We start from the raw sequence: 13547 nt of genomic DNA, 5'->3' as shown, positions 1-13547 counted from the left end.
AGCAAAGCCTTCAAACAAGGCATAAAAAATATCTAAAAATTTAATAAATGTACTGCACAGTGTGTACCCTTAGTTTGGTGCAAATTGTACCAGAATTCTGGCACATTTGTCATTGTAAATTTGCCTAATTTTTTATCACTGGAAAATTATCCAGACCTTAAAATTTCAGCGGTTACAACTATCCTGAATATGATCTGCATGTCACAATACAGATGCAAAATACCAACACAAACAAACTTTGAGTAGTTCAACCAGTATTTTTATTTGATTGTGCGTATTTTCCTGATATAAGAGAATTCAATGGAGTTTGTAAACCTTCTTTTACTATCTGTAAAAAAATGAATGCTATCAAAGCAGGTGATAATTAGGTCCATGGAATTACCAAATACTAATGTTAAACCATTAGTGGAATACTGGGCACTGCGTTCACCCTGCTTTGCGTTATTTCTTTATTTTGTACACTTTTTTTCACCTCTATTATTAACATTTAACTGTGAAACAAACATCTCATAATCAGGCTGTCTTAAAAAAATACCATACTTAATAGTAGAATAAAAACTAAACATTAAAAAAAGTAAACATTTTACTTAAAACATCCCAATATTAACTTACAACTTACAAAAAGGGAGAGAATGGAACACCTTAATAACATAGTTTAATAAATAAAAGCCTGAACGACCAGTCATTATTAACTTAACCCAGAAGATGAAGCTACATACAAAAACACTACACAAAGAAGTCTATACCCCTTAACCCAGTCTATTCTCTGAAAGCTGTAATACAGAACGTGAAGGGACTTCACTTCTCTAGGATATTCTTGGTACTACATTGTCTTGTATGCATCAGTACTTCCCAGTTGAAAAAAAAGGAATATTACTACAAGAAATGTACACAACGGAATAATATGAAAATGTCCATGGAACATGGAGCTCAGTCTATGCAGATAAAATTCTAGCATGCTTCTCCCTTTGTTCATGGTGTCTCCTGTTCCTGCTCTTTTTGATCTCTTGGACATGTTTCCACTTAGGTCCGCCTTTATTGCGTTGCCTTTTCTTTTCCTTATGCCACATCTGCTCACAGTACTCATCCATGCTGAAGCCAGGGCTGCTTAGAATCTGCAAATAATCCTTGTATCTCAGTCTTGACTCTGTCATTAACTCTCGGCCTCTAGCCTCATCCTCTTCCATCTTCTGTGTTTGTTCCATTTGCTCGTTTTCTATCACTTTTACATTGAGTTTAACCAAGGTGTGAATGAATGTATGTTCTTGTGCTTTACAATAATATATCCCCGAATCCTTCTTCTGTAGGCTGCGGATCAAAAGCCCATATTCAGTTTTGATGACTCTTTCATCAGAAGTTATCTGTAAAAAATAAATAAATATATCAAGATGTACTGTTTCAAAAGGAAATAATGTTTAGAAAAGTATTGTACTGACACTAAATTTTTATTTTAAAACTGAGCTTGTTTTGTAAAACAATAGCTAATCAATGGTTTTGCTATTATTACACCTAGTGCAGATCTATAATAACTGCTCAGATTGTTACATAGTTAGTACGGTCGAAAAAAGACATATGTCCATCAAGTTCAACCAGGGAATTGAAGGGTAGGGGTGTGGTGCGATATTGGGGAAGGGATGAGATTTTATATTTCTTCATAAGCATTAATGTTATTTTGTTCCAGGAATGTATCTAATCCTGTTTTAAAGCTGTTAATTTTTCCTGCTGTGACCAGTTCCTGAGGTAGACTGTTCCATAAGTTCACAGTTCTCATGGTAAAGAAGGCGTGTCGCCCCTTGAGACTAAACTTTTTCTTCTCCAGACGGAGGGAGTGCCCCCTCGTCCTTTGGGGGGGTTTAACCTGGAACAGTTTTTCTCCATATTTTTTGTATGGGCCATTAATATACTTATAAACGTTTATCATATCCCCCCTTAAACGTCTCTTCTCAAGACTAAACAATTGTAACTCCTTTAATCGCTCCTCATAGCTAAGATGTTCCATGCCCCATATTAGTTTAGTCGCACGTCTCTGCACCCTATCCAGCTCCACAGTGTCCCTTTTATGTACAGGCAACCAAAACTGAACCGCATATTCCAGGTGAGGCCGTACCAATGATTGGTATTACAACGCAATGACAGTGGAGTCTAAACTATGGCCAGATTTACTAATTATTAGAGTAACTTAGACTAAACATTCTAAGAATGTGCAAGATTTATCAGAGTGTATCATGCTGTTTGATAAATTTGCAGACATTGCAGACATTTCCCTGACAACGGAGCTGCACCGGAAAGGACTGTGTGGAAATGTGCTGTCTCATAGACAGCAATACATTTTCATGTGGACTCCGCAGAAAGAATAGACATGTCTATCATTTCTGTGGACTCCAATTTTGGAATTTCCGCGGCAGATGTTACCGAAGTGTGTACAGTGTAGAAGAATGCCTTTGAAATCAAATAGGATTCTGCTGCAGCAGAATGTCCGTGTGGAAATCCCTTATATGAACATGGCCTTAGAGGGTCTAGTCAGTTTAGTCCAACTATTAGTTGAATTAAACTGCCACATAATCTTGTGTCTGACTTCTGGTACAGTTTTGGTGTACAGTGTCAGGTCTTCGATCGAGTCCCTTTTATAAAGTCTATGACCTTTTGTCGGACGCTGGGGAAAAAGTGTGTAAAACTCATAATAAAAGTGATACAAGACAGTATTTGGCACAAATTACTCCAGAATTCTAGCACATATGCAATGATTAATCGTTCCAATGTATACACATGCAGACATTTACATTGTTCATGTCTCCATTATGTGCTGCTTCCATCTGATATTTGAGAGTACCTGAGACTTTGTGCCGGCATTAATAAAGACATTTACAAATGATCTATCTATCTTTCGATCACAAGTGATAATTATTATTGGCATTACATAATTGTAACGTTTTACCATTGTTATTCAGTCTAGTATGAATACAGAACTTCAATAATATCTAAGGGAAGTCAAAATGACTTCAAATACTTTCACAATTGTTATACGATGCATATACTACAATGACTAATACATTAACAAAGCTTCTTACTGCAGTATTCACCCTAAATAACCTTCTTTTTGATGTGGATCACATTCTGTTGTTTAATTCATAGACAAGAAAACTGTTGGATAAGAAGTCTACCACATCTAAAGGAGCATGCAATTCAGGATAAAAGAATGCGGACCATGAGTAAATAATCTGAATAAACCTGTTAATATATGTTACTGTATGATAATATCAGGCATTCGCTTTATGACATCACACGTAACAAGGTCAGTCAAGCACAGTCTGATCTATAAATTGATGTTCTTTTTTTAGTTCATAAATAGATAACACTACCTAGTTGTTAAAGGCGTTATCCAAGAAAAAAACTTTTTTACTTCTAGAAAAAAATCTTAATCCTTTTAGTACTTATGAGCTGCTGAAGTTGAGTTGTCCTTTTCTGTCTAAGTGCTCTCTGATGACACCTGTCTCGGGAACTGTCCAGAGTAGAAGCAAATCCCCATAGCAAACCTCTTCTACTCTGTGCAGTTCCCGAGACAAGCAGAGATGTCAGCAGAGAGCACTGTTGCCAGACAGAAAAGAACAACTCAACTTCAGCAGCTGTTAATTGTTGGAAGGATTAAGATGTTTTAATAGAAGTAATTTAAAAATCTGTTTAACTTTCCTGGAATGCCCCTTTAAATATTACAGGAAAAAAAACTTGCATGGTATTTAGGTATCAAAAGTCTTCATGAAAGCCAAATATAGGAACAGAACATTGTACATTGAATTGTATAATCATTCTACATTCTAATATGTAATAAAAAAATATTCTCTCTTTTTTCTTCTTTCCTCCCTCTTCTATAAGTTATCTATTATGAATAAGCTCAGCATACGCACAGAACTACACTCTGCACTGAACATTACAGCCAGAGAAGACAGATGAAACAGTCACAGTGGATGACCACCACATTACATTACATGAAGGAGAAGACGCTGGGTCTCCACAGTTTACATGGGCGGAAGCATATGAAGAAATTAATAACTATTAATTTATGCTACGTTTTGGGTTCAGCAAAGGCTTTTGTGCTGAGACTGAAACGTAGCACATGCCCTTTTGGGATGTCTTTTTCTACCATGAACTGAATAAAAATATAAGTTTTTGAGACAAGTTTTGTTGATTCTGTTTGTTATATATTTAATTTCTATTGGACCACTTGCTAGCTGACCTGCATCTGATCACCCTAGGTTAAGACATGGGTACTCCTATTTTGTGCTGTTTGACTTTTATCCTTTTATTCATGTTCTAGGGACATGTCAAAAGTTTCAGACCCTGACCAACCACTAGAATGAGTGAAAAGAGAAGTGTAAGGCCTCTCTGTCCTTGTTCCATAGACCTTCATTATGAGATTGTCTCGGTCATGTAACACAGAGCCTGAAGAGAATGCGCTAAGCGACCATCTTGCTCCCAGAGACACAGGAAGAGAAGCACATGGCCGCATGCTTCTCTCCCCACTTGTTCTAGCAATTCATCAGGGCATGAACACCAAAACTTTTGATATGACTCTACTCTATGACATTTTTTGAAATGACAGTGTCTATTTAAGATTTAGCAGGTTTTTTTGCATTTATTTTACCAATTCTGTTTATATCTATGTTAATTGGATGTTTTCAATTAAAAATGTAAGGTTTTATGTGTATAGCATATGTTTAGATTTTTACTAAACTTTTCATTCATGTATTCTCTTAAAGGGTACCTCTCATCAAATAAACTTTTGATATATTTTACATTAATGAATGTTGAATAACTTTCCAATAGCATGTTAATGAAAAATATGCTTCTTTATATTGTATTTTTCCCGATCAGTCCTGTCAGCAAGCATTTCTGACTCATGCTGGAGTCCTAAACACTCAGAGCTGCCAGCCTGCTTTGTTCACAGCCAAAAAGGCTGTGAACAAAGCAGGCTGGCAGCTCTGAGAGTTCTCCTTTGTGGACAAAGCAGACTGGCAGCTCGTAGTGTTTAGGACTCCAGCATGAGTCTGAAATGCTTGCTGCCAGGACTGGTAGGGAAACCCCTAGTGGTCATTTCTTCAAAGTGGAAAATTAAATAGAAAGAAACATATTTTTTAATAACATGCAATTTTAAAGTTATTCTGCATACATTAATCTATAATATCTCAAAAGTTTTTTTGATGAAAGGTACAGTTTAACATATATAATATGAATATATAAACAAAAAATTCCTTTACATCAGTGTTTAAATGGGTAAATACTACCCAGACGTGTTATTCCATTATAGCAGCATCTCTAATTGTGCATTCTTTTGTATTTGTGTGTCCTCTGGAACATGGTACATGTTAGTGTTGTAGGTTTATATCATTTTTCACATCTTTGTTGACAGTAAACCATGTAAAAATAATTCCGTCTGGTAAATCATAAGGGCTCAGAAAGTATAATAAAACAAGAAAAGGAAATTGACAAAATCTTTGTTATTGGTAACTGCAAATGGGGTCATCTCGTTTGTTGCCTAAACAAAGTGTTTCTATAACCATCGAAAGCACATGTGCAGCATCTTCTGAGAGGACAGTTGCTTTTGGGTGGACGCATCTTCAAAGCATACCTTTCATCAGGATTCAGCAATAAGAGCAGACAGGACAATGACGGATTGCCTTACTGAAGCAGACAGCCACAGATGGAAGTGTCACTAATGTGCTATAAGATATCTTATATGTTTCTATCTTTTCTAGGAAACCTGGCGGCACATAAAAATGAAGAACGACCCAATTCCCATTGAAATAGGCTGTCGGTGTAATGCATGGTCATGCTTAGTCCTCTGTGTAAGAAATGCTCTTTGTAGTGACACTTTGCTCATATGAGCATCCTGAACAAGGGATTTAGCTTTATTAACTCAATATCCTCAACAGGATATTTAAAACAAATAATTTAAAGCAGTATTTCCATTTCAACATTTATGGTGTATAGACAGGATATGCTAGAAATGCCTTATAGATGTGGGATCAACCATTGTTCTGTAAAATGTGAATAAGCGAGATAGGTTAAGGGCCAAGAGGGGGAATCCATACCTCTCTGGCATTAATGGCATGTTCTGTCAATATGTCATGAATGTTGAGATGGGAATAACCCTTTAATGCTTTGATATCATTCAGGACCATAATTTTGCGATGTTATGTTCTATTCACACTGGCAACATGGCTTAAAGGGGTACTCCACCCCCTAGACATGTTATCCCCCTATCCAAAGGATAGGGGATAAGATGTCTGATTGTGGGGATCCCGCCGCTGGGGACCTCAGCAATATATCATGCAGCACCCACCTGTTACTGCTCCGGAAGTGCTGGAGGGTCTGGCTCCCGACCACGGGGATGTCACGACTCCGCCCCCGTGGATGTCACGTCCTCCCCCTCAATGCAAGTCTATGGGAGGGAGCGTGACGGCTTCCGGAGCAGTAATAGGTGGGTGCTGAGTGCTATATTGCGGGGGTCCCCTTTGGATAGGGGATAAGATGTCTAGAGGGGGGAGTACCCCTTTAAGGAATCTATTATCAATATGAGGAATACATTATGAACCAGACAAATATGAGATAGATCGATAGATATGATAGATATGAGATAGATAGATATGAGATAGATAGACAGATATATGTATATATATATATATATATATATATATATATATCCCCTATGTAATATAAAAGGCAGTGATGTGGCAGTGATGTCATTGCTGACTGAAGGTTCACATGTAGGAATGACACCTAATATAATAATTTCCAAATCTCCAATGAATGTTACTGTTATTTTGCCCTCAGCAAGCCAAATGTCTGTATTGAGTCTATTTTAGCAACATTAAGTCTCTAATAATTAATGCAAGTTTGTGTATTTTGTTTTTAGCTTAATACGATTACACTTGTTTATTTTCATTTATAGTCTACAGAAAAAAAATCAGACTTAACAGATGGCTTAGATAGCTGTAAGGACTGTGGGAAATGTTATGCACTTGCAAATATAAATATTATGAACTGCAGTAACATGTATTATAAGCATTTCACTGACAATGTGTCTAAACTATGTGGAGTTTACATGCAATGCCTCCCTCCTGGAGGACCGGAAAGCACAACAATTTCTCCCAAAAATATTTATACTGTTAGATCAATCTTGGTGAACCTATTTTGATGTATATGGGAATTGCGTAATAGCAATATACACAGTTAATATAAAACAAGAGAAGAGAGAGAGAGACTCAGACAGTCAGAGAGAGGGAGAAAATGAGTGAGAGAGAGCACAATACTATTTTTGGGAAAAGAAGCCATGAGAAGAAGAGCATCAGGGAATATAACATGTTTTAAGACAGCATGTGTTGCTCTTCCAAAGACACCATATACGGTATGCTATATGTATAAAAATGCTATATATATATATATATATATATATATATATATATATATATATATAATCAGTGGCTGGGTGCTGAGACCCCCAAGAATTGCTTCAAAGAGCAGGGAGAAGCACTTAGCTAAGCACTTTTCTCCCTGACTCTCCTCATTGCAGGAGACACGTTCAATATAGAGTTGGGACCTGTTTCCTACATATGACATGTCTCTATGATATGTCAATTGTTATTTTTTTGTTTTTGTTTAAATTACACTTTAAATTACTGCTAGAATTACTTTAAGGGTATGTTCACACATACTCTACATGTTTCAGATTTTATGCTGGTAAATCAAAATCTGAAGCATGAAATCCGCAGCATATATAGTACACGTGAACATACCCTTATAATAAGAAACTTACATTTATGTAAACCTACCACTGACATTTTTCGTGTGTAGGGGAGAGAATAACCTAAGGTTTTAGGGTCTTTTTAAATGGCAGACCATTAATAATGGCAATTTAAACCTTGAACACAACCTTAAGCAGAGGCAATAGTTGGCCTGTCCAGCTGATAACCATCCTGTGTAATAGGCCCTTTAGTCAGATTTGGACAACACCTAAATAATGCAATGGTTATGTTTGCCAGCGCCCTACTGATCAGCTGATATCACAAGAAGAGGACAGTGAGTGTCACTGTGAGGGGAAATTTAGCAATTTTTATGCCCAATAAAATGAATGGGCTGACCTTTTAATGCAAGAAGATGTTTGCCTTGACTGTCTGCTTTGGCTAAAAAAGGGGAATTCTGAGCAGGAGACTCCATATATTACATCATAATGCACCAACACGGAAGCAAACTCTTTAATAATTTCCATAGGTGAAATAAGTAATCACATGACTCCATAGGAACAATGGAATGGGTCCCACTTGGTTATGCCACCAAAAGCATCTAAACACCCACAAATCTCAGAGTACATATCTTCTTCCGGCAACAAGTCCTCACATCCTATAACAGTATCTTCAGTACTTCAAGAAAAAGGAAAAGCACTGAGCTACTGTCAAATCCAGCTTATAGCGTCTATATATGTGTATATATATATATATATATATATATATATATATATATATATATTTGAGTGACAGACAATTGTGAAAGACCACATCTGCTCAGTAACAACTGTTTGATCATTCTCATACATGTATAAAGTGACTACTGCTAATGGCTTGTGAGTAAATCCTGAGGGACCAAATTACAGTAGTTTGGGCACAGTTACCATAAATTAAGAAAAGACCCCATCAGCTTTCACAGTATTCAGCTTCACTGCTAAGTGATAAGTTGTTACTTTATTAGCGGTCATTCAGCTTATACCAATAAACTTAGATGAATATTATTCTTTTACTGCTCCTCATATGTTTAATATCAAATCCTAAAAAAAAAAGAATAATGTATAGTCTTTTATCTAATCACGTCCCGTCATGAAGCATGATTTATTATGTTAAACTGACCTTAGAAACTTGGCACAGAAAAATCAATTATCACAGAAAGTTTTCCTTGATGTCATAAAAAAATGAAATGGAAAATCATACAGGATTGGGAGTGCTTTCCTCTGATAGAGATAAATCCTTTCCAATAAAATATAAAAGACCTTTACAAAGGGAAGGACGCACAATTTTCACCAGTATGAAATCTGATAATATTTCTATTGTAGATGTACAAGCAGGATGACTTACCTCTTCCGGGCGTTCCTCCCCTGTGTGCTGAATAAACCATCTTATAGATGCTTGCTGTGACTTAGGAACACATTCAAGGAAAGTAGAATTCATCTCAACGCCAAATATTACTTTTTCCTCAGGAGCTTCATTTGTAGTCTCTGGAAATAAATATTTATTTATAGTCAAGAACATGTTCAAAGATTAAACCTAATTTTCATTCATAAGGACAAAGAACAGTATTATGGGTTCCTGTGATCTTTAGCTTGGGGAAAGTTGGCTATATTAACTGCCCTTAAAGCACCCTTTTAGGGAAAACAAGATATGTCAGCCCATTATGTACATCTCGATGACACAGCTTCTCAAACTTTCTAGTTAGGCTTTAACTATCGTGCTGACAACTTATCCCCTATCTAAAGCATAGGGGATAAGTTGCCTGATCGCGCGGGGTCCCGCCGCTGGGGACCCCTGCGATCTCGCACGCAGCACCCCACTCTCATCAGGCCCGGGAGCGGATGTTCCAATGATGGGGCCGGTGATCGTGACGTCACAGCTCTGCCCCCGTGTGACGTCACGCTCCGCCCCTCAATGCAAGTCTATGGCAGGGGGCGAGACAGCTGTCTCGCCCCTGCCATAGACTTACATTGAGGGGGCGGGGCATGATATCACATGGGGCGGAGCCGTGACATCACAATACTCCGGGCTCGTGGTCAGCAGTCATCAGACCCGGAGCGGATGTTCACTCCGGGGCCTGATGAGAGCGGGGTGCTGCGTGCGAGATCGTGGGGTCCACAGTGGCGGGACCCTGCGCGATCAGGCAACTTATCCCCTATCCTTTAGATAGGGGATAAGTTGTCAGCATAGTAATACCTCTTTAACAACAATAATGTGGCGGTAAATGAATTACAATAGAATGAAGGCTGCAGAAGAAAACAATACAATCTATAATATATATGAAGATAACCCTGTTAGTATAAGACATATCTACCAGGCTGACTGTACTTACTCTCATCCACATCCCAGCACTGTGTAAGAGGATCCCCGTTTTTCACATCTTGTCTTCTTGAACGCCTTTGGAGGAGGAAATATTTGCTGTTAGTTTTATCTGGCATATCACATCTTTTCAATTATAAACATGTAAATCTCTTTGACTTACCTTTTCAATGTTGGTATGTATCTCGAGCAAGCGTTTCCATCCCATGCACAATATGGGTCTCTAGCCAGACAGCAGTCTGTACAAGCTTTTCCATAAGTATCACATCTATGCGGCGACAGCTGGACTAGACCATCATGGGATGTAATAAAAAGCTGGTGCTACAAAAAAAACCAAAAAAAAAAACCAATCTGGTCAAAAAGATCTACTAAATATTTACTTAGTTAGTGGCCTGAAAATGTATAAGGCTGGGTTCACACTACGTTTTCTCCCATACGGCAGCGCATACGGCAGGGGGGAGCTAAAACCTCGCGCTCCCGTATGCCTTTCTATGCGCTCCCGTATGTCATTCATTTCAATGAGCCGGCCGGAGTGAAACGTTCGGTCCGGTCGGCTCATTTTTGCGCCGTATGCGCTTTTACAACCGGACCTAAAACTGTGGTCAACCACGGTTTTAGGTCCGGTTGTAAAAGCGCATACGGCGCAAAAATGAGCCGACCGGACCGAACGTTTCACTCCGGCCGACTCATTGAAATGAATGACATACGGGAGCGCATACGAAGGCATACGGGAGCGCGAGGTTTTAGCTCCCCCCTGCCGTATGCGCTCCCGTATGGGAGAAAACGTAGTGTGAACCCACCCTAAGTCATTAGAGCAACCATATAGTAATGAACAAGAACATCTAAAAGGATATTCAAGGACATTTTTGTATTTTTCTGTACACAGACCACCATGCCTGCTTTCTCCGTGTTAGTCCTCTTCAACGCTGCACTAACTTGTGTCTGTGTCACACAAGGACCTTCCCATTAAGCCAATTAGTGGCTGAGCAGGAAGGTCCTTCTGTGACACAGGCACAAAGAGAGGCTGACATAGACATAGCAGGCACAGTGGGTGAGCTTAAGGGGCAAGAATTGTTTTTTTTTTTTTTTGTAAGTTTCCCCAGAAAACCCCTTTAATAAAATAAAACAATACCATTAACATTTGGTCACATTATTTCTGGTACCCCTGGGGATTATAGGTGTATACTACCCCCAGCATGTCTGCATTACAACACCTATAATCCCTGTGGAGAAACTAAGGGTTATCTTTCTCTCTCTCTTCTGGCCTGCCAGTTACTGAACCTAGAAGGACGAATGAGGAACATTGAAGACTAGATGCATAACCTTTTCACTTTCACTATTCCTCAGTGTATGCTATTAAAGCATTGCAATACACAGAAAACAGCTTTGAAAATGAACTTGCAGTACCCCACAGACAGATGTAGGAAAAGGCTCCTCTCACACATAACAACTGCAGATTGTAGCTGGGACACTGGTACTGTGACAATGCACATTGTCACATTGTTTAAACGTCTATTTAGGTGTCACTCATATATGTGACTGGGAAAGCTGAGTGATAAGTTTTATATGACTGCAGTTCCAGTTTTTACAGTAGTTGACACTCAGCTTTCTTTAAAGGGTTTGTGCCACTTATACCCTATCCACAGGACAGAGAATAGGTGTATGATCAATGGGGGTCTGATGGCTGGGACCACTTATGATCTCAAGAATGATATTCCTGAAGCTCCCATCTGAATGAAGAGGCAGTCGAGTATGTGCACTACTGCTCCATTCACTGTCTATGAGATTCCCAAAGATAGCTGTGCTCTATATTAGACTGCTTAATACTTGCCTACTACCACGGAATTCCGCGAGCAGAATTCCGCGAGTAGAATTCCATGCAGTGAACATCGTTCACACTGTGGAATTTCAGCCACTGAAATTGTTCCACGCAAAGAAAGAACATGTTCATTCTTTGCGCGGAATTCCACGAGTACTGCATAGCCGTCAATAGTACCCCGCAGTCCTACTGCCAAAGTATTTTAGGCGGCAGCCGCCTGACGGAATCTCTGCTTGCAGGATTCTGTGTGAACATACCCTTAGTATGCAGGAGTACTGGAAAGTTGCGAGACAATATTCTATTATATAACATTCTTAAGTGATGTTATTATAATGTCAATTTCGGAAATCAATGAGGGACAAAATAGAAATAAATAAATAAATAAATAAATAAACATTTAAATGGATATTACTGCTCCAGAAAAAAAAAATGAAGAGTAACTCCAGGAGCATGTTTGTTTGTTTGTTTGTGTTTTGCAGTACTCAATATTGTAGTTAAACACATATATAGCAAAATTATATGTCCTGTAATGGAAACAGTAAAACAGACACAGGAACATGCACTGTGAACCTGCCCTTAGATTCTTTGTTAACAGTATTGTCTGTGTCTGTGTTTCATTATAGGTAGAAATGTTCTCAATATAAACTAAAATAAATGTCAAATGAATAATATCAAATTCATATATTTAATAAAAATGCTGAACATCTTGTTACCAATAAGCTCAGGTGTAACCAGTGCATGTAACTGCAGAATGTTCTGAAGAATGGAGGTGACAGTTTAACAAAGCAACTATAATAACAATGTACAGAAGCAGTCACAAGGTTCAATACTGCCCCCTGCTGACAACTTAATGGCATTATTTTTAAATGCTGTCAAGTAAATAAGTGCAGCATGAAACACTCTTCTTTTTTGCTCATGTCAGCTGCCAGCTTGTGCCATTAGTATTTCTTGACTTCACATAAACCGAACTTTGCCATCTTGCCAGCCCCTGCCTTCCATATCTGAAGTATACATCCTTTTTTAACCCTCTGTTTATAGATCACATTATTATTGTATTGCTTATGTTTCTTTCTCTTTTAGCTGCAATACCGATTTTATTTGGCTACATTATAATAAATGAAAAATAATAATATTAATAGAATAAAATAAATTATAAAAAAACACTGTGTTGTTTCCGTTTAACATATAACATTTTATATACTTGCAGAGAGTAAAAAAAAATATTAATAGGCTAAGGGATACCAAAAATTGATGTCATATAGCAGATTCTGTTTTCTATTGACATAAGTCTTGGTTTACACTTAGTTTTTATACCTGTTTCACTGTTTATGTTACAGTACGTTAAATTTTGCTCTATATAAAAACATAGTCAACTATGCTATTGTGTCAATAAATTAGTAAAAAAAATATATTTACATTACAATTGTTTATTATTTTTTTAAATAATGAAGGTCAATACAAAATGGATATCCGTCAGCGTATATTTTTTTTTCCTTTTCAAGTGTATAAAACGTATATGTGAACAGAAACAAAGATTCAGTGTGAACACGCTCTTACATTGCAAAAAAAAATTAAAAAATGGATTGCAATGTATAAGTTTAGTTTGCCATACAAAATATTGTAGTTGACTAAGTTTT

General features: G+C 37.7%; 1 protein-coding gene across 5 annotated transcripts in view; it reads right to left on the bottom strand.

Moving 5' to 3' along the window:
• Positions 1-246: 246 nt before the first annotated feature.
• The window catches only part of SEMA3D (semaphorin 3D), a 172157-nt gene continuing 158856 nt past the window's right edge, over positions 247-13547 (bottom strand). For all 5 annotated transcript variants that reach the window (XM_056573397.1, XM_056573396.1, XM_056573395.1 and 2 more), the window contains 4 exons: positions 10255-10412; positions 10105-10169; positions 9120-9259; positions 247-1361 (listed from right to left, as the gene is read on the bottom strand). In XM_056573397.1, coding sequence (XP_056429372.1) covers positions 936-1361; positions 9120-9259; positions 10105-10169; positions 10255-10412 — 789 coding nt within the window. In that variant the 3' untranslated portion in view covers positions 247-935. The remainder of the gene's footprint in view (positions 1362-9119; positions 9260-10104; positions 10170-10254; positions 10413-13547) is intronic.

The sequence above is a fragment of the Hyla sarda genome, chromosome 4 (genome assembly GCF_029499605.1).
Source record: "Hyla sarda isolate aHylSar1 chromosome 4, aHylSar1.hap1, whole genome shotgun sequence".
NCBI lineage: Eukaryota > Metazoa > Chordata > Amphibia > Anura > Hylidae > Hyla > Hyla sarda.
Note: the sequence above shows the minus strand (reverse complement) of the source record. Positions and strands in the feature narration are given on the sequence as shown.